This window comes from Talpa occidentalis, unplaced genomic scaffold (genome assembly GCF_014898055.3).
Source record: "Talpa occidentalis isolate TD23 unplaced genomic scaffold, MPIMG_talOcc4v2.1 talOcc4.15, whole genome shotgun sequence".
Taxonomy (NCBI): domain Eukaryota; kingdom Metazoa; phylum Chordata; class Mammalia; order Eulipotyphla; family Talpidae; genus Talpa; species Talpa occidentalis.
This window is the reverse complement of record NW_023601543.1, coordinates 32414043-32435551: the sequence shown is the minus strand read 5'-3', so window position 1 is coordinate 32435551 and position 21509 is coordinate 32414043. Positions and strand designations below refer to the sequence as shown.

Sequence of the window (21509 nt, the reverse complement as noted above, 5' to 3'; positions counted from 1 at the left end):
TGTGTGTGTGTGTGTGTGTGTGTGTGTGTGTGTGTGTGTCTCAATGGCCGGGGATTGCACTTGCGCTGCAGTGGCTGCCAATAGCTTGACAGCGCTGTATTTAACCCCTGTGTCACCAAGGAGGCCCAGGTTGGTTGGTTGGTTGGTTTGTTTTTTACAGACTGAGAAGGGGCTCTTATCATCTTGATTTCTAGTGTATGAGATAATGTCTGCTGTGTTCCTTATTTTTCATTTGTTTTTGTATTTAAAAGGGCAAGTTTATTATAAAAAGGGAGAGGAGAGTAACGGACACTTGCACAGACACAAGCGGGCAGAAGAGCTGCCCCTGGGGCCTGCTGGTGAGGGGTTGAGCACAGCGGGTTGAACACAATGCTGTGAAGCTGTCCACCAGTTCCCGGTGGGCCAGAGAGATCCCCACATGGTGCGGCAGACCTCTGCTGTCTCACCCGCTGCTCCCCTCAGCAGTGTTTTTGGGTCCTCTGCCTCTTCTATTCCCCGCTATGTCTCTGGTGAATGTTCTCACCTTCCTGTGCCTCTGGCCTGTACCCCAATTCCTGTGTAAATAAATAAATCTTTGAAAAGAGGAAAGAAGGAAAGAGCTGCCCCTGAAATAGACAGGGGGAAAGAGAGGTCTGCATAGCCACAGGCTATGGGAGGAGCTGCCTCTGCTGCTTTGCAACGGGAGGTGGGTGAAGAGAAGCACCGTGTGGTCACGGCAGGCAGGGGGATTGCTGCCATTTTTAATTTTTTTGACTAACTGGAAAGTTGTCGGTAAAGCCTGTGTCAGAGGATGGATTTAAAAAATAAACAAACAACAACAAAATACCCAACAAAACATAACAGGAAAATTGTACTTAATTTTAAGGATCAAGATTTGTCTTTGACTGGATGCTCTGTTGAACCCCACATTCTTTGCCCACTGGAGTGGCAGCCCCACTTCTAAGGCTCAAAGCCTGACCTACTGAAACCGAAGAGCGGGCTCTGCTCTCTAACACAGAGGAGGCAGACCCATCTCTGGGGTCATTCTTACCTTTTCTTTTTTTCATATTGGGAACTACTTTAATAGCTAATGAAACCTCATTTGCCAGATAAGCAGCATTCCTACCTTCTTTTGAAGGGTAACTTATGCTCACAGCTGAATGGGTCTATTGTCCATGTATTGAATCCCAGAAGTCTGACAGTCTTCCTTCATTTTGCCCCATCTCTGACCCCTTAGCTCAAAGCTGGGAGTGTTTCTGCTAGTATAACCCCATCCCTGTTCCTGGTTTCTGCTGAGAAGGCTGCTGAGACCGTAAGTCACACACATAATTTCTTTATGAAGTGACTGTCCAGTCACACCTTTGGTGCTCTCTTCAGAATATGGTTTCACTTTGTTTTTGCAATTTCCCAAATCATCAAGTTATGGTGCTCCTCCCCCCACTTTTTTCTTAATAATTCTTTCTCCAGTTTAACTCTTCTATATTTTACTATAGGCAGCAAAGAGAAACCAGAAAATACCTTTAACATTTTACTTAAAACCTCCCCAGAGAACTATTCACATTCCTCACAATTTCCACTTTACAGAAAATACTTTCCGTTAAGTTCTTTGCTACTTTATAAGGATTGCCTTTCCTCTACTTTTCCTATAACATCTTCATAATTTTCCTAAGCTCTTACTAGAATCATTTTTAACATCCATATTTCTACCAGCAGTCCCTTAAAGGCAATCTAGACGTTTTCTGGGGCCTCCCTGGTGCTGCAGCGGTTGAGCGCCGGGTTGCGAAACTGCCCACAGCCTCTGCAGCGCCGGTTCGATCCCTGGCCGCCAGGTGAGAGTCCCACATGGCACGCAGACCTCTCCTGCTGCGCCCGCTGCTCCCCTCAGCAGTGTATTTCGTCCGTCTGCCTGTTCTGTTCCCCGCTCTGGCTCTGGTGAATTCTCTCACCCTCCAGCGCTTCTGACTGTAACCAGTGCTTGTGTAAATAAATAAATAAATAAATCTTTAAAAAAAAAGTTTGAATTCTTTAAAAAAAAAAAAAACTAGACTTTTTCTAACATGCACCTCAACATTCTTCTTGCCTCTACATCCTCCCAGACCCAAAGCTACTTTTACATTTTTTAGGTTATTAGTTAAACAGTACCTGACTTCTCAGTTCTAGAATCTGCTTTACTCAGGGTTTCCCAGAGAAGCAGCACTAGCAGGATGTGTGTTCCTTTGTTTTAAGAAATTTAGCCTCATGATTGTGGAGGTTTGGTAAGTAAAAATCTTCACTATAGACAGGCTTGAAGGTAAAGACTCAGAGCTAAGTTGCAGTTTGAATCTAAAGGATGTTTGATGGCAGGATTCTTTCTTCCTCTGGAAGATTAGTCTTTGTTCTACGAGAACTCAACTGGTACATGTTGCTCAGTGCCACAGGAAATAGTACAGACCTTATTCTCTTAGAATGGTGGTTGTATGTTTCAACTAGCCTGGAAGCTCCTTGAGAGACCCACTCAATGGTGATTTAAAGGTTAATTTCATCCAAAAATCATCTTCATAGAAATATCCAGAATATTTACTCAACTATCTGGGCCCAGCCAAGATGACACATACAGCTATCTGTCACAAGTGCTTTCTGCAAACGCTATCTTCATGGCTGCTGCTGTAGCAAATGGGAATGTTCAGACAGCTACTGAAAATGCTCACTGAAATGCCACAACCCCTTTCCCCAAGTTGTAAGATTCTGACTAGGTTCCAGAGCTCTGTGACAGTGGAGTCTTGACAGTTTTTATCAGCTTATTAGTTATGTTTGTGGGTGGACAAGGTCCCGGGAGTTTGTTACTCTGCGATTTTGAGCGACATCACTGAATAATTCATTTCTGTGGACCCCTAAAAGTATTGTGATATGGAGGCATTGCTCCCACTGTGGTTAATGGGTAAGATTGCCCTGGGTCTGCCCAGGTTCTTCATACCCAGAAGCTATTCTGGACCAGCCTTTACCCAGGGATAGTGAACGCCCTGGCTCCAGTAATACAGTAGAAGGAAAAGTGGGGATTCAATTCCCAACTCTGTTGTTAACTCTATGACTTTGGACAATGGACTTAGCTGCTCTGAGATTTACTTTCCAAGCTCTTTTTTACATTTGGTTCTCAGAATTAATGCAAAAATTCTGATGTTTCTGATAACAAATATGAAAGCTCCTAGCCCAATACTGGTACTTAAATCTAGTTCCAATTCCCTCTCTCCAAGTAGAAATTTTCCCCAAGTCTTCCATTTTTCCACAGGGGAAATTTATGGTTGGTATTGGATGAATAAATAACCCCTGAAAAATATCTGGAGTCTCACAAAAGATATTCTTTACCCCATTACATTTGAACCTTTCGATGGAATTGAAAGTCTCATTCTTTTTGAGAGAAGTGCAATTTAGATAGAGGAACTATTCCCCTTCTCTTTTCAGATATTTTGCACAGTGGCAGTTGTTTTGGGTGAGGGAAGATCTTTGGTAGATGATGACATCATGCTCTTGCAAAGTGGTATCTTCCTCTTCAGAGGATAAGATGTTTGATAAATTAGACACACTAAGGTGCATATGAAGATATTAACTATCTGCAGGTAGGGAGTTGTGTGATTTGGGGCACATTGCTCAAAACTTTGCTCATCTGTGAACTGGGGATAATGAAAGTGACACCTGAAAACATTTTACAAACTTGAACTTAATCGATGTAAGGCAGTGTTAATAACTCATTTATATATCCGCTGTTATAAAATCTTAGCTGATAGTAAAAGATTACCCACAAAGTAACAGTCTGAAAACTGTATTAATGCAAGAAATGTGACATATTTTTCTCTTCAGTCTCCTTGATGGCAGATTTTTCCTACCAAACCTTTCCTAGTACAAAAAAATAAAAAAATGAAACCACAAAAATAAAAATTCCCAGGTTCAATTCTTTATACCACGCTTCATTTCAAAAAATGTCAAGAGAGCTTACAAAGGGGCTTGATGACAAGATTTTTTAAAAGGGATAAAATTATAAAGGAAAAGTAAGTGAGAAAAAAGTTATGGGAGAAATAAGAGTGCTCTTGATAGTAAATTCCAAATGTAATGTTTCAGAGCCTCTTGTACCACCTAATAACCATCCAGCCTTCGAACAACGCCAGTATTCAGTAACTTGAGGTGACCCTGTCTACCTTTGGACAGCTATGACCACTAGAAGGGGCTTTTTGATCGGGTCATCACTGTGTAATTTAGCACTTACTCATGCTCTCCCTATTATTCTCTACTTGATATTCTGATTCATTTTAACATTCACTGAAAGTTCAATGTGTCAGAAACTGTATTGAAACATGATCTTAATTCTCAATCTTGTGAAATGAGTTTTGCTAAATCTCCATTTTACAGAGGAAGAAAAGGGAGATAGGATTGTGGGTAACTTATAGGGGCATGTTCAAAAGAGCACATGTGAATGAGGCAGGATTAGAAGAGAATCTGAACATGATACAGTCACAACAAAGGCTTAAGTGGATTGCACGGGGAGCGCTGGAAATGGGATGGGCTTTCAGAGTTGGCCGAAATTGAAATAGGAGGTCTGGCGTTTTTATTATCCCATTATTGGATGTCGGTTGCCCCCAGGAGAGGCAGTTCCTTGCAGAGAAGACTAATTTTCCAGAAATAAAATGAGTCTTGAAAAGTTGTGGCAGGAGTGGGAGTCGTTCTGACAGCACAATATAGCACCCATTACATTTAAATACCTTTTATCTATCCTGTCACTCTTATGCAAAATTTGTAAAAATGTGTTTTGTCAATTTCCTTTTCTTATTTCCCTATCTTTACCACAGTCTCTTATATTCCTTCAATATTTATGAATTTCATTTTTAAAAATATTTATTTATGCATACAAGAGCTGGGGTACAGGCCAGAGGTGTGGGGTGTGTGTGAGAGGATTCACCAGAGACGGTGGGGAACAGCTTGACTGAAATACACTGCTGAGGGGAGCAGCAGGCGAGTCAAGAGAGGTCTGCTACGCCATGTGGGTGGCTCCCTGGCTGGGGATCAAACTCGTGCTGCAATGGCTGTGGATAGCTTCATAGGTTGCATCTTAACCCCTTGTGCCACCAGAGAAGTCCTTTATCAATTTCATTTTATAATTATTTCCCTAGTTATGTCAGTTTTCATCTCCTTCTACCGTCTATTTCTGGGTTCTTTCCCATTTATGTTGTTTCAAAGCACTAAATGCTCTTTCAACTCATTTGGAAATACTAGGTTAGTTTTCACTTACTTTATGTCTGCATTTCCCCAGTGTGTTCACATCTTACAAGTCTTGCCTTCTAAGGTACTGCTCTCACCTTTACAAGTTTATTTTGCTCTCGCAGTCCTTCCTGGACTTGCTTTCTCTGCATTCTTCCCCCACTATTATTGGAACCACCCCCTCTCTTTACGCACAGAGTTTCAGTCCTGTACAACTTGATTTTTGAAACTAGCAGTTTTTGTAGGTGGGTTTATTCTTCTGGAGTAAATTATAGGGCTGCATAGGGCTTAGTTCACCATGGTACTCTGCTATCCTGAGGTTTCCATGCAGTTCCTTTCACTCACCAGTAATTCAGAACCTATGGTAACTTCCTGGTTCAGTGGCTCTAAAACCTATTTGCCCAGTTTGATCAGGAAATAATGATGTTTTAGATTAGAGCAGTGGCAGAGAAGATAAAGACAACTAGAGGTTAAGATAGGTATTTTGGTGATATGATTAAGGGGAATTGTTTATGGTCTAATGTTAGAGTGAAGAGGTGCTCAAAATGGTTTTTGGCTTGAGCACTTGGATGATTTTGAAGAAATGGTGGGAACTGGGAGATGAATGACTGGTGAAGGCTAAAGTAGGTACTCTGGCTATACTAAGTTTGAAGTGCCTATTAGAATTTCAAGTGGATATACTAGGGAAATGTCTTTGAGCTGAGATTAAAAAAAAAGACGTCTAGTTAGATGTCACTACCTTTGGGAAGCCTTTTCTGAATTCCCACTTTCCATTCCAGTGAGCTGGTTACCCTGACTTACCCATAGCATCCTCCATCACTCCTATTGTGGTGTTTATCAAATAAATATCTTCAAATTTTCTATTTGCTGGCCCATTTTCTCTGTTAGACAATGATTTGTTTGTGGAACAGAACATACATCCAATTTTTACTCAGGTTCTTTCTTGGCAGTGTAGACAGGTCAGTTCTTATTTCTTCATAATGCATGCAAAAGAAATTACCAATTGTAAAAATCCTTACAACTCAACTGATATTGTTGTGTGCTTTCTTTGGAAAAAAGTTGCATTTTTGGGCATGTTCAGAAAAATGAATTTACCAATTTTTGGCTAATTGATAATCTATTTGCTCTATTCTGGTTCTTTATTCCCTTCTCTTTTCACCAGTACATCAGATGCGTTAGAAAGAGGGGAAGTGATACTATAGCACCAAACAGTCCTCTACCAACAGTTTCAAGGAAGAAAAGTTAATAAGGACCATCTAACTCCCTTTTGGACTATTCATTTCACTAGGTATAAACCAATCATGTTTCAGTCCATACTTACCAGTTTATTCAAATCTCAAAGAAAAAACAATTAATAAATGCCTTGCCTAAATGTACATCACCATTTAAATTTACTTACCTTTTTGATAGGACTAACATGTCAAGGATATACTCTGGCCTATTTTTCCTATTTCTGATGACACCACGTTGCATTTTGGTGTGTACGTATTCACACAAGGTCACACAGCAACTTCATATTACAACTGAGAATCCTGGGATTTGGATTCCTAAGCTATTACTCTTTTGCTATACCACTGTGATGTTCAAATGCTTACAGAAGGTGCTTAGCACAAAAAAGGGAGCACCAAAACAAAAAAAAAAAATCAAAATCAAGATGAAATAATCTAAAAGTAATACACCTTCACAGCCCTCTCCCACTTAGATATTGGTCCTTTTTCAGCTTCAACTGTTAACTTATATTTTTTCTAACTTAAAAATGAGCTCAAGTATGAGTATCAGCTTCCAGTAAGTAGATCACTGAAGATATAAAATTAGAGATGCAAACTTTTCAATTATTTCCTACCTCACTCCCAATATAAAATCACCTTTGGATGGGAAACAACCATTTACATAAAACAATATGTAGAAAGTAAAACACTTTAATATAATATAAACATTTCCAGAATATAGACTGATTTTGTTTTGTATCAGTACTTTTTGAGAACTTTTTAAAACTATATATCATCTAAGCTTATTATAGACAGTTTCATTTTCCACTTTAAGAACTAGAAAATACAAAAATACACTGCAAATTAGATTTAACAGCAACAAAAAGACCAGTTTAACTTGTTTCATACATTTTTCTTGGGGAAAACCAAGAGACATAAATAAACATATGACAACCATAACAATAAAATACTAACCATCAACATTAACACAAACCCATTCAAACAAGGAATGGATTCTGCAATGCCTGGTAATTTTTTCATTTAAAATAAATTATCTCCCATGGGTAAATAATTCACTATCACAGAAAGTTGATGAATAGAAATAGAGACAATCTCACTAAGGGAAATTACATTATGTGTAAGGAACATGTAATTTTTCTTTTTAAAGAAAATGAACAGTAATTTCAGGAAAAGGCATACTGAATACTTTTACTTCACTTGGCTTTTTTAAGAGCTTAAAATAACTGTCCATTTAGGAAAATTCAAGTAACATGAAATTGATGAAACCAAACTCTGTTTCTTCAGTTTCAACCTTAAAGAAATAAAATCAAAAGTTCATATACCTAGAACAGACTCATCCCTAAGTATTGGTGTTTCAATCTTTCTTCAACGGGTTTCCTTTTCTCTTATGTTGAGTATGTTGTCTTTCTCAGATGTTTAGGTTTGTTTGTTTCTTCTTTCAATTCAATTTCAATTTGTACACACAAAAAACTAAGCTTTCCTGAACTGACACTGGGCGTCTTCCCCTCTCCTTTTCTCCACTGGGTGCTCTTTGTCAAAATCCATTTTCTAAACTGATATCTTTAGTTTCAACCTTAAGGAATCAAAATTAAGTTCAAATTCTTATAACAGACTAATCCTAAAACACTGACTCTTCTGCCTTTTGTTTGACATGCTTCCTTTTCTCTTATGTTCTTATGTTGTTCTTTCTCGGAATCTAGATGTTTTCTTTGTTTCTTCAATTAATTTTCAATTTATACACACGAAACAAAGCTTTCCTGAACTGACATTAAGTATTGCCCTCTTCTCCATCACATGCTAGTTTTTTGTCTAAATACATTTTCTAAACTGATTTCTTTAGTTTCAACCTTAAGGAATCGAAACTAAAAGTTCAAATTCCCAGATCAGACTAATCCTAAAGTATTGACTTTTCAGTCTTTTCTTCAAAACATTCCCCTTTCTCTTATGTTGCTCTCTCTCAGAGAATAGGTTTATTAGGCTTGTTTGTTGCTTCTTTTGATTCAACTTCAATTTGTACACAAAAGACCAAGCTTTTCTGAACTGACACTCACTGTATCCACTTCCTGTTTTCTTCCTTGTTTCCCTAAATCCATATTATTAACCTATTTCTTTAATTTATCCAAAAGTCAACATCCAAGAATAGACTCATCCCAAAGCATTTCTTCTTCTGTCTTTTCTTCAACAGATTTCTTTTTCTCTTTCCTGTGCTTACGTTCTTCCTTCTCAGAGTTTACACCATGGCTTTTTTTCTTTTTTCTATGCTTCAGCTTTCCTGAACTGACACTGCATTTATTTCCCTCTTTTTCCCTTTGTCGGATGCTCTTGTCTTTGTGTAGATCTGTTTCCTCATTATTCCTTTTCCTCTTATGCTTGGACTGCTCCTTCTCTGGCCTTTCTTCGCCTTCCTCCAGGTGCATTCTTCTTTTCTGATGTCTGTGTTTATGACCTTCTTGATGGTGATTGGTATTGTTTTCTAACGAGAAGTGCTTATAAACTTCAGATTCTACACTGTTTGGGCTAGAGTTATTTTCTTGCTGACTAAGGCTCAGGGGTACTGGTTTATCTGGATAATAGTCTCTGGTGAATTGACAATAGGTCACAGAATCTAGTCTCTGTTTGCTGTCATGAGCTGGTAAGCACTGAGGTAACTGGTTTTTCACTGCTTGTGAAATATTGTATGTTCCTGGGTGCATCTGGAAAGTCTCAAATGATTGGAATCTTTGCTCACACATTCTGGGTTTGTAATCAACCATTTCTCTATACTTATGGTTTTCCACAGAGCTATCACTTATCTTTCTGAAACAAGTCTTTGGGTCTAGTCCTCTGGCTTTCTGTACTTTGATATAATCTTCCAATTCATCTTGGAAAGGGTCATTTGACCTCTTTGAATGAGCTGGTAACCAATGAGGTAACTGGTTGTCCACTGGTAAAATATTATATGGTTGTTGGTAAGACTGGGAAGTCTCAAATGAAGAGCTTTGCTCAAATATTCTTTGTCTGGACCCAGAATCAACTTCTCTGTTCCCACGTGTTTCCACAGAATTCTCTCTTATTTTTCTGAAACAAATCTTTGGGTCTAGTCCTCTGGCTTTCTGTACTTTGATGTAATCTTCCAGTTCATCTTGGAAAGAATCATATGTCTTCTTTGAATGAACTGGTAAGTAATGAGGTAACTGGTTTTCTACTATTTGTGAAAAATTGTATGGTCCTGGGTGTGTCTGAAAAGACTCACATGGAAGTCTTTGTTCATATATTCTATGTCTGGGTCTACAATTGACTACCTCTCTGTATGCATGGGTTTCCAAAGAATTCTCCTCCATCTTTCTGAAAGTCTTAAGGTCTGGTCCTCTAGCTTTCTGCACTCTGATGTAATCTGCACATCCATCTTGGTAAAAGTCTTGTTTCTTCTTTGAATTCTTCACTAGATTAATAACAATGGATTCTCTGCAAAGAAGACAGTAGACAGTTCTTGTTACTCAATTACTCTGAATACTCTCTCTGTTTTCATAAAGATTAGTCTGAAAATAAAAGCTGAAAATATTTTTAAAGATTTATTTATTTATGCGTATAACAGCTGGGGTACAGGCCAGAGATGCAAAGGGATAGTGAGAGGATCTACCAGAGACAGAGTGGGGAACAGAATAGGCAGACTGACTGAAATACACTGCTGAGGGGAGAAGCAGGCAAGACAGGAGAGGTCTGCCTCGCCATGTGGGTTTCTCCCTGGCTGGCCGGGGATCAAACTCATGCTGCAGAGGCTCTGGATTGCTTCATAGTGCAGTGCTTAACCCCCTGCACCAGAAAGGAGTCCCCTGAAAATATTTTAAAGTCTATCTCAAAATAAAAGCTATTAATCATGATTTTTAAAAAGATTTTATTTTATTTATGCATACAAGAACTGAGGTCCAGGCCAGAAATGCAGGGGATGAGAGAATTCGCCAGAAACAGAACAGGTGGATCTACTGAAATACACTGCGGTGGGCGAGACAGGAGAGGTCTGCTGTGCCATGTGGGTTAGCTCCTCTGCTGGGGATCGAACTCATGCCACAGTGGCTGGCAATAGCTTGACAGCACTGAGACTTTAACCCCTATGCTACCAGGGAGGCCAATCATGATTTTTTTGATAATGTTACAAAGAAGCTGCAGGGATAGTCAGGCAACTCTCAAGTACCTCACAATTTTTACACAATTTTTTTTATTCAGGTCTAGAATGAAAGGGATAGGGAAAAAAGAAGACATATCTGATACTGCTGTCGTACTTGAATTATAAGGCATACTGAGATATGTGGTAAAGGACCAATATTATTTAATGCCCTGAAGATGGTCTGATTAGAATGCCACATTGTTGTTAAAGTTCTGATTATAGTTAGTTCATTGTACAGATCTATGAATGTAATGGAACCCTGAGATTAAAAAAAAAAAAAAAAGGTCTAGATGAATGTTAATTTGGTGCATAAGACAATTTATTTCCTAAGTATTCAGATTCAATAGTAAATATTTTCTGCTAGAAAATAATGTGACAGAAATCCTATGGTTTTAAGTGCAACAAATCAAATATAAAATAGCTTAATGCCCCTCTGTCCTGCAACTTAGCTAGTCCCCAATTTTCTGTTCACTCTTCTTAAAATAATAGCACAGAATGAAGTAAACATTCATTACCCCACTACATGCCAAGCAAAACACCGTGTACATATTATAGTTCATTAATAACCACTTTATATTAGAGCTGTCCAATGTTACTTACTTGGTAGAAAGAGGGATTCTGCTCTTCCAATCCAGTTTTGTCTAACAGCAAGACCTTTGTTCTTAATCACTGTACCTCACTGGAAGAATAAGTGGAGCACTGAATTCCTGGACCTAAACTAGCCTTCCAGGGATTGTTTGGATTTGTATGGTTAGCCTGACAATGATCCTGTAGCATCTTTCCAAAGGAGAACTATGCTGTCTGGTCAGTAGGGCTGCCAGGTAACCAGTTCTGTCAGTTACACCATCATAGCTAAAGAACTGCCCAGGGACATGCTACTAGTATGCAGTATGTTACAAATAACACAAACCACACCCAGGATCAACTCATAGGGAAATTAATGTCTAGAAAGTTTGTAAAATATATGCAAGAACACTTGAAAGAATTCCTTATATTTGGTGTTATAGGAGCATTTGGGCAAAAATACTTACTTAATTTGATGCTCACTTCCTTGCATATGAGACCGAAACATTTCTAAAGATGTAAAGGTGATATTACAAATATGACAAACGTAGGTTCTTGTACTAAATGCTGGAAAAACAAAAAAGTTCAAATTAAGAAGGTAAATATGGATATACTTTGAGTCACATAGCTGGGCAAGAATTTACTAAAGATCATCTACTTGAACTTTCCTAAATTAAAGATAAGGCCCAGAAAGGATAAATGACTTGGTCAAAGTCAGAGACCGTTAGTAACACAGCTAGCTTCTCAGAACCTATGTTCTTAAATGAAAGCCCAGATTTCTTTACACTATACCACATTGCTCCTCTAGTCTTGGTCTCTGTCCTATGACATCAGTATCTGCCTGTTGATGGTTGTTTTGTGGAAGTGCAGCACCACTTCAAATTTAGCATTCCCAACAAACCTTTGCCTCTGAATCCCTCAACCAACCTCTTTTGTTTGACCCTAATTTTTCCTACCCAACCAAAACCTGAAACATTCCAAAATATTAAAGATGAATAAAATCATTTTTTTTACTCTTACCTGAAAATCACTGTAGTGCATTAGTTTACCGAAAGTAATTTCCACAGACTGATTTTAGATAGGAGAGAGGATCAGTGAGCCCCACTCTCAAGGGAAAAGCTGAAAGCAAAATTCTAAAACAAAACTAGTAGTTACCACTTCAAAAGAGTGAAGAACTACAGAATAGATATACCTATTCTGGTATCTGGTATACCAGCTACCTCCCTATTCTGCTTCTTGGGTAGAATTGGAAGTAGGGAGTACATTATATTTATTTTCTTAATCTCATCATCCTCCCACTTTTTATTTCATCAAAAGAAGCAAATTAATACATTTTATAAGGCAAATATAAAAACAATCTCAACCTAAAAAACAGGCAATAAACTTGGTGGCTACAGGGATTTTAGGGATAATCTAGGTTGTCATGTTTTAAATCAAACAGCAACTTAATCATTTAGATGTGAAATTCATCATTACCAAGTGTATTGGCCTTATCCAAGCTAAGATTATTCAAAAAATTTACAGGAGACTACTGTCAAGGAGAAAGAAAGATGCTGACTTTGAACATGAGAACTGTACTCACTACTGACATATACTCTATTGTAGGTCGAGGAGAGCTCAGCAGGTTATGCCAAAGTTTGAATGAATGATTCCTGCAAAATTATCTTCTCTCCATGTGCTCTGATTTCATGCTCCCAGGTCACTTTCTGACTATAATTTGGTTTTGCATATTGATACCTTTGATGATCGATACACTTAGAAAAAAAGACACTTCGGGAAATGGAAAGATATATATATCTCCTCCTACTGTAAATCAATAGTAGAATGACAGTGTATTAACTACAATGCTTCTTAGACTTTTCTAAGAATCACCTGGAGTGTTAGTTAAAAACACAGATCCCCTGGAAAACATGATTCACAGTTTCACACTAAGGGAGTACCTGTCCAATTCCTTGATCATTTATGAACATCTTCCAAGTTTGTTTGTGGTTTGGTTTGAGGTTGATCAACTCTGAAGATTCTGGACTTCCTGCAAAGCTAAAAGCTAAATCCAGGCCTATGCATTCTCACAACAACGCTTTTCGGGAAATTAATACTATCCTTACTTAGCAGGTGTGGAAATTAAGGCTGAATTCTCTTGACCAAACTTTATACTTTGAGGGCACCCAAGTTATGCAAGATAAGCAGGAACCCTAGTTTCCTCCAGACTAGTGGTTCTTAAAGCTGTTTACTTTAGAACCATACAGACAATAAGGAACATTAAAGATATTCATGCTAAGTTCCAAATTAGACCAATTAAATCAGAACCTATAGGTGTGGGAACCAGGCTTTCTTACTTTTTTGAAAACATTCTATAGGACATTCCTGTCTAGCCATTGTTAAGCACCACTGTCCTGGCAATGGTATTATCAAGCCAATGGTCTTTATTATGAGAATAAATTCAGATCATTTATCACAGGTTTTACATATTTTTCAGTGCTTATAAAGTATATTACATAGAATGTTCCCCTCAGTTCCTCCAGAATATTCTAATAGAGGGAATATAGGGCATTACAGAAGCTGCAGCTCACATGTGAAAAATCCAGAGGCAGCTCTGGAACCAGTGTCTGATTATTATTACCTTAGCCCTTGTCTTCTTCATACACTGCTATTCTTGATCTTTTTTCTAGGATATACATACTTCAGGAAATAATATATAAAATTGTGTAATATATAAGAATGTTTTCTGTGAAGATATGAAGCCTGTTTATTGGCTGCAAGATCAAAATTCCTGGCATATCCTCTTGGGACCTGCTTCGATTATGTCTTTTACTCTCTCTATTCTCCTATCTGAGTCAGCTTCTTGGTCCTGTCTTGTCCAGCTTTGATGTCCTCAGCACCACCACGAATCCTTGGTTCTGACTTCATGCAGAAACTCAAGCTTCTGTATATCATGCATCTGTCTGAGTCTTCTATAACTTAATACTCACAGGGTTCACTTTTCTCATAATCATAGTGCTATCTCATAACTTTATGGACTAAGGTCTTAGTTTTGAAAGCATAGGTTGGGGAAATATAAATCTCTATACTCTAACATTATGTTTCTCAATCTTGGCTCTATATTGGAATCACTTGGGGGTTAAGAAAGAAAAAACAACACACTAATGTGTAGGTCCAAAAATTCTAATTTAATTGATTCAAGGGATAGCTTAAGCATTTGGATTTCCAAAAGTTCCTTACACGACTCTAATATGTAGTCAAGGTTGAGAATCACTGGTCTAATATCTTAAATGGGAAAAATAGTTTGAGGGTTACATGTAAGCAAAAATGCAACTTAATGTGGGATTTAGCTTATGAAGAAAAATAGAAAATGTACAATATATATTTTCTAAAATTATGACAGGAAAACAAAATATTTAAAAAAATAAGATTTGTTGATGACCCATTCTGTGATGGATACTGTATATGCTATTTTACTTGATCTTTTTAGAAAAGCTTGTGACATAGCATTATTTTCATTGAATATCTGAAGAATCGGTGGTACAACTGACCAAGTTACTTCAAACATATCTCTGAATTTATGTTTGCCCCTCTGTAAGACACCATCTTTCAATAAACAATTAGCAAATGTTACTGGTAAAAAAAATATGTACTAGTTAACATGTAAAGCACTGAGAAGGATATTGCAGAATAAAATATAAGCCCTTGTCTCAAGGAGGCTAACTCAGCTAAGGGGCTATGACTGATTCAAAAGCTAATGATTAAAACCTATGAGAAATCAGAAGAAGGGGAGAGTACCAAAAGCTAGAGCAGTAAGGGAAGTTATGATAGATCTTGGAGGATAAGAAGCATTTGGACAATAAGGAAAACAGATAACAGCATTCCAGAGGATGTCAACACTATCAGGTATGGGAGAGACAGAAATGAGCATGACATGTTGAATTCAAATCATCTGTCCAATAAACACTGAGCATTTATGCAGCACCAAGCATCATGCTAGATACTAGGGATCCAAGAGAAATATAGTTGGCAGACTGCTTACAAGTCCAAATAATAAACAGATACATGAACAGAGGATTTCAATCTTATTTGGTAAAAAAGGTAACAGAAGTATGTTTAAGGGGTAATGAAGTTCAAAGAAGCAGAGGCACTTAGCCAAAAAAAGAAGGCTGCTGGAAGAGATGATACCTTAGCTAATCTTGGAAGGATGAAAAACAGTTAACTTGATGAAAAGAGTTGAGAAGTGCATTGCAAGCAGAGGAAATTCTGTATTTTAAAAAGTACAGAAATGTTTACAAGAATTTCTTAAAATTTGGAATTACAGAATAAAATATGAAAGGATGAGATGGGAAGGGGGAAAAGATGTCAGATGAGAAACATATGTTAAATTAAAGAAATTATATTTTTTTATTCTATGTGTTGGGAAACCCTGAAGTTGTTGAAGTAAGAGACGACAGGGTCAACTGTGTGTTTTAGAGAAATTTCTCCTCTGGCTGCAATATGGAGGATGAATTTGAGAGGAGCAAGTCTGGAAGTTAAAAAGACCACAATCATAAGGTAAGTATACTACATCAGGTAAGAGATAAGAAGACTGTGGGATAGAAAGGTCACATTAGGGGCAAAGTAGAGCAGGGAAACTGGCAAAGTATTTAGGGTTAAAACTGGAAAAATTTAGTGACTGATTGAACTGGGAGATAAGTGAGAAGGAAGACTAGAGGAGTCCAAAATAACTCTCAGAATTCTAGCAAGTGAGTGGACGGTGATCCTATTAATTGAAACTGGAACTTCACAAGGAAATGTTGTCTTAGACAGTGATTGAGTAAACAATAATGAGTCTGAGTTTAACTCACAGAGTCTTGATATATCTACTGAGACTTTCATATGAAGGCATCCAACAGGCAGTTAGATAATAGGAGTCCGAAAGGCAGAAGATTGGTCAGAGAGATTTTGGAGAAGCCAGAGGATGGGATTAATTTAACAGTCAAAAGTGGATGAGGGCCTCCCCGGTGGCGCAGCCTTTAAGCGCTGGGTTGAGACGCTGCCCGCAGCCTCTGCAGCGCCGGTTCAATTCCCGGCTGCTCCCGGCCACTGAAGGAGGATCCCGCATGGCACGCAGACCTCTCCTGCCGCCCGCTGCTCCCCTCAGCAGTGTACTTCCATCCTTCTGCCTGCTCTGCTCCCCGCTCTGGCTCTGGTGAATTCTCTCACCCTCCCTCGCTTCTGACTGTACCCAGTGTTTGTATAAATAAATAAATAAATAAATAAATAAATAAATAAATAAATCTTAAAAAAAAAAAAGTGGATGAGATGTCCTGAGGACAATGTATGTATAGGTAGGCCTATGAATAACACAATGATAAAATCATGGACAGTGCTACTCTTCAAGCTGGGAAGAGGAGAGGGGACTTATGAAAAGGCCAGGAAGTAAAGGACAGAGTTATAAGAATGAATAGAAGAGAGTGATGCCAAAAAAGCTGAGAAAGTAGAGATTTTTAAAGAGGAATGAATAGTGAATGGAGTAAAGATGTCCATTGGGTTTAGAAATTTAGAGGTCACTATGAACCTGTGAGGAGTACTGTCAGTGGAGTGGTGGTGTGGAAGGCTGGGGGAATGTGTGTCATTGAATGGCAGTTGAGTGGAGAGTAAGTAACTTTGAAACCAGTAAGAACAAATATGCAAACTCATGGCCCCTCCAAAAAAAAAAAAAAAAACTGGGCTAAAGAGGTTAGGGAAAGTATAGCAATTAAAGGGTAACTCTGGGTTAAGGGATGATTTAAGGCAAAATACTTGGCAATCCATATTTGGCGTCCAAATTTTTCTTGAAATAATAAATAAGACTGTTGAAGGGTGTGAGAAGGGGGAGGTTAAAACAGTGGAAGTGCAGGTTTATAAATGATTGCTAAGGGGAAAGCAAAGGAAAAAGATTACATAGAAATAAAAGTCCTGGATGACAAGACTCTGTAAAGGTAGTCAATTTCTAGACTTACATAACTTTCCATAACATCACCCAGTATCCTCAATGTAAAAGTACTGATGCAGGGTTGAAATCTTGTTACTAAGAGTGAGAGAATAACAATGAGATATAGGAAAAATCTTATAAAAGGTTACTATAGCGTTAAAGTGTGAGATTACGATAGTGGAAATGTAGTGGAGGAATACAGAAAGGAAAAATATTTGTAGGAAGACTTGACAAGACTTTCTATACATAGGATATAAAGAATTAAGTAGTCAAAGATGCCCTCAAAATTCACGTGTAGGTGACTTATTAGAACATAGTGGTAATACGGGCAAAGACAGAATACTTGGGATGGTCAAGTTGGTTTTACAGATTATTAACTCAATTTTAGATATGTTGAGTTACAGGCGAAGGTGAGACATCTAAGTGCAATAATGGGGCTAGAAATTAGTAAGAGAAACAAAACAAATACAATAAATAAAAAATACATACATACTTTAGTTCCATATCATTATGGTAGCCATTCCTGTGCTAATAAGATCTGGGCTGGATGAGGGACATGAAGAAAGCAGTGAGAATGATGAAGAAAAAGACAGAGATTAGACGGAGTAGAAACATATATTAACAATAGCAGATGGAAAAGGAGGCAGAAAGAAGGGAAAAAGGGTAAAGGGTGAAGTAGCCAAGGTGGCACATGTTAAACTGTTTTTGTCTTACCACTTACTTATAATATGGACTTTTGCTGTTATTGTTCTCTGAAATTCCCATTTGCTAGTTTATATTTTCCATCTATTTTTTAATCTTCAAATGTTTTCTGTTCTCAAAGTGGACCAACCAAGGCAAGATTGAAAAATCTGTTCTTTGAGATCTAGCTTCAGAAGCTAGTGTAAAATTACTTCAATCATTGGATTCAATTATGCTGATAAGCATCCCCTCCCTGGCCAAGTGAAAACTATGACCAATTCCTCTTCTTATTCTAATAACTGAAATGCTTAACTCCCTTCAGAAGTAACCAGTACATACAATTCTCACAGCTGACTCAATTCCAACTTACCTAAAAATGCTTCTAATCTAGAAGCTACTACCCACATCCCAGCAAGTGGAAGTCTGATATTTCACCGAACACCTACCACTTTCAGAAGTCCTACCACTTCTATTTCTACATCTGCCTAAACCAATAATCCTCAAAATTTCAGAAAAAAACACAGATCTCTATGTAACTTTTGGGGATATATTAAATCACATTATATAGTAAACTGAAACAGTACAAACACAGTGTAAGCACTCAATAAATAAAGATTAATAGTTCACTGATTCATATATTTAACTAATCTCTACCAAAACCGGCCTATTCTTTACCAGTTCTTATTACTAGCACTGGAAATATAGATGAGCTGGAGGAAGTGACTTCCCTCAAAGACCTTACATTCTACTGGGAAACAACAACAATGGAGAGATAATGAGATATGCAGGGCAAGAAAGCACAGAAGTCTTAAAGGAAGTAAAAAGGCTTCCAGGGCAATAGGAAATAACATGTCAAAGAATGAGTAGGAGTTAGTCAAGAGGAGAGGGACATGAAGAGGGTCCAGGCAGAATACCAGCATGAACAAGGGCACAGAGACAAGAAATAGGGTTAACAGTCTCGAGAAACCATGAGCAGTTTGCAGGTTCTGACCCGTAGAGATTATGGCAGTAAGTATTTCCAGGCGATAAATTGGAGAAAGTAGGCAAGAAGAAGATAGTAAAGAGCTATCGAGCTTAGATTTTATCCTTCAAAAATGGAGAAACAATTAAGAATTTTCAAGCAATGGAATGACATGGAGAGATTTATACTTTAGATGAAACACTCTAGTGGTTAAAGGGAAGGCAGATTTGAGTAGACAAAAACTAACAGCAGGGATATTTGGGAGAGTGGTTGTGGCAATATTCTAGAACAATGCTTGTCAAAAAATATTGTGAATACAAATCACCTAGGGATCTTGTTAAAATGCAGATTCTGATTCAGTAGATCTGTAATGGGGCCTAAGATTCTTTTTTGTAACAAATTTCCAAGTGACGCCTATGATGTTGGCCACAAACCACACTTTAGTAGCAAAGCTCTAGGAAAGACTTTAAGGGCCTTTACAGGAAGAAAAGGGCTGAAGACAAGGAGACAGTATTATTCAGGAGGTAAAACAGTCATGTTTTGGTGCTTTATTAGAGAAAGAGAAGGAGGTGGTGTTGGGGGAGTCACAATTAATTATGTTTATATTTTTTTAATCAAACTTTTTTTATTTCTTACATTGTTGTTTATTTTTGTACAATATTTGATTTCTCCCCATAAAAATTTCCCACCCTAACATCACCGACATACCGTCACTATAGTCCCTTGTGTTCTATTTTGAATGACTGAGGACTGAGTAGATTTGAAAGTTATGAGTATCCAGGTGAAATAGCAACTGTCATTTGGATACATGAGTCTAAAGCTTGACAGAAAAGTCATATGCATACAGGTGAGAGAGGAAATTAGGAAAATAGACCAGATCATGTTTGTATAATAAGCTCAAGAATAGAACCATTAGAACATATTTAGGTAATGAATTATAAAAAGATTCCCCCAAAGAAACCAGAAAAGAAAACAGAAACACAGGAGAAGAACTAGAGTACGAGGAGTTACATAGGACAAAGAAGATAGTTTCAAGGAGGGAGTAATGAACACTGTCACATGAAGCAGAAAGATCTAGTAAAGAAAGAACTAAAAAATAACAGTAAGTGGAAGAGAAAAAGAGTAGGAGGAAGAGAGAATATGAAGAGGGAATAGGATACACTAGTAGTGAGAAGATGCCTGTGGGGAGGGGGGGGGAATGGAAAAAAAAATATGGTTAGAAGAACAAGTGGATCACTCCAGTCAGGATCAGAATCTTTCCTGTGCTTGAATTTTGCCACTCTACCTTAGCTCCTTTGTTCACACTCTCTCCTTTCCACTTCTGCCAAACTCAATTAAATACTTCTTCTATGAAGATTTTCTGAACCATGATGTTTCATCCTTTGGTTATCAAAAATATGTACTCAAAGATCCATGTCTGTAACCTCTAGCAATGAAATGGTATTAACCCAACTAGTTTTATATGCTTGCTCCTTCAGGGAAAATGGTATATCCTTGTTTGTATTCCCATAATTAACTAGCTTAGCACCCAAGAGACACTTAAAGTGACTAAACGATACAACCACATGACACATGTTCCTTATGTACATATGATATAATGTGAAACCATAGGAATACCGATATTGATTCTGTAATTAATAAAGATCACCTAAACCTTCATAGGCCTCATTTTCTTGAAAACCAACAAACAAGAACTAAATGGACTCTGAAGTCTTCATGCACTTAAAATTCTATGATCTCATGGGTACTATCAAACAGTAAAATTATATATATATATATAATATATGTACATATTTTAATGTACATATATTATATATATGCCAGTATGTTTTGTAAAACGTCAATTTCATGTGACAGAGTTTTAGGATATTTTTACTGTTTACCATTTGCATCTGATTTTTTTGGAAGAGGCTTCTCTCTTACATTTTCTACAAATGTCTTCCTAGCTCATTTCTTTTGTGCTTTTTCCCAACACAATGTTGTTGGACTATTAATGAACTATTAAAGGAAGCAGGTCAGAGCTGGCAATACTTGTTTGGATTACTCAAATCCAAATCACTGCTGGAAGAGGAAGGCATGGTCTTGTCTTTAATCCCACCTGGAGGAGGCTTGACAGCATGGGGCTTCAGAAAAGTTGACTCCGCAGAAGTAGTAATAGGCACGCCTGCTGAAATAATTGTAATGAGAAGTGATCAACATGTGCTCAGCTATTAGAGCTGCATTCATTATCACATATTAGGAAAATTTAGAATTCTTTAAAAATTCACTATCTTTACACTTTTTTTTTTCACACAGGGATGCAGGATAAAGGTACTCAGGTTAAAAATAATTTCCTCTGTAAGAATAGAAGTTAGTATACAAGTCTGTCATTGAATTTCTCTAACAAAAATAGAAGGAATGCTCAACATCAGGCATTGCCTAATTAATTCATCTGAAGAATCAATGAAAGCATTAACGCTGCCTTAAGATAGTTCGTGAAATTGTTGTCAGTAAAAAATAGATGGTACCACCTTCTAAGTTGATATATTTCTTAAGTAACACAGTAAGACATCTATTCAATTCAGATTTGTGATTTTTTATATCAAAATAAAATCTATATAGTTGTTTAGCATTATAAAATTATACGGTTCCACCTATTTCAGAGCTCTTTCATTTACTTTCCTCTCCGAGACCAAACTGAATTTTGGGGACTTAAGATAAAGCTTTACAAGACTCTTTCTCTTTTAGGGCACACTAATTCTGTCCCTCATCAGGCTGACGGGAAGAAAACCAAATATATGAAAATTG

General features: G+C 37.6%; 1 protein-coding gene across 1 annotated transcript in view; it reads right to left on the bottom strand.

Annotated features, from left to right (window-relative positions):
* Window positions 1-7149: 7149 nt before the first annotated feature.
* ZMAT1 (zinc finger matrin-type 1) overlaps window positions 7150-21509 on the bottom strand; it is a 31240-nt gene continuing 16880 nt past the window's right edge. Inside the window, exons 5-7 of the mRNA XM_054695638.1 lie at window positions 20821-20889; window positions 11610-11709; window positions 7150-9878 (exon numbers count right to left, since the gene is read on the bottom strand). Coding sequence (XP_054551613.1) covers window positions 8561-9878; window positions 11610-11709; window positions 20821-20889 — 1487 coding nt within the window. The 3' untranslated portion in view covers window positions 7150-8560. The remainder of the gene's footprint in view (window positions 9879-11609; window positions 11710-20820; window positions 20890-21509) is intronic.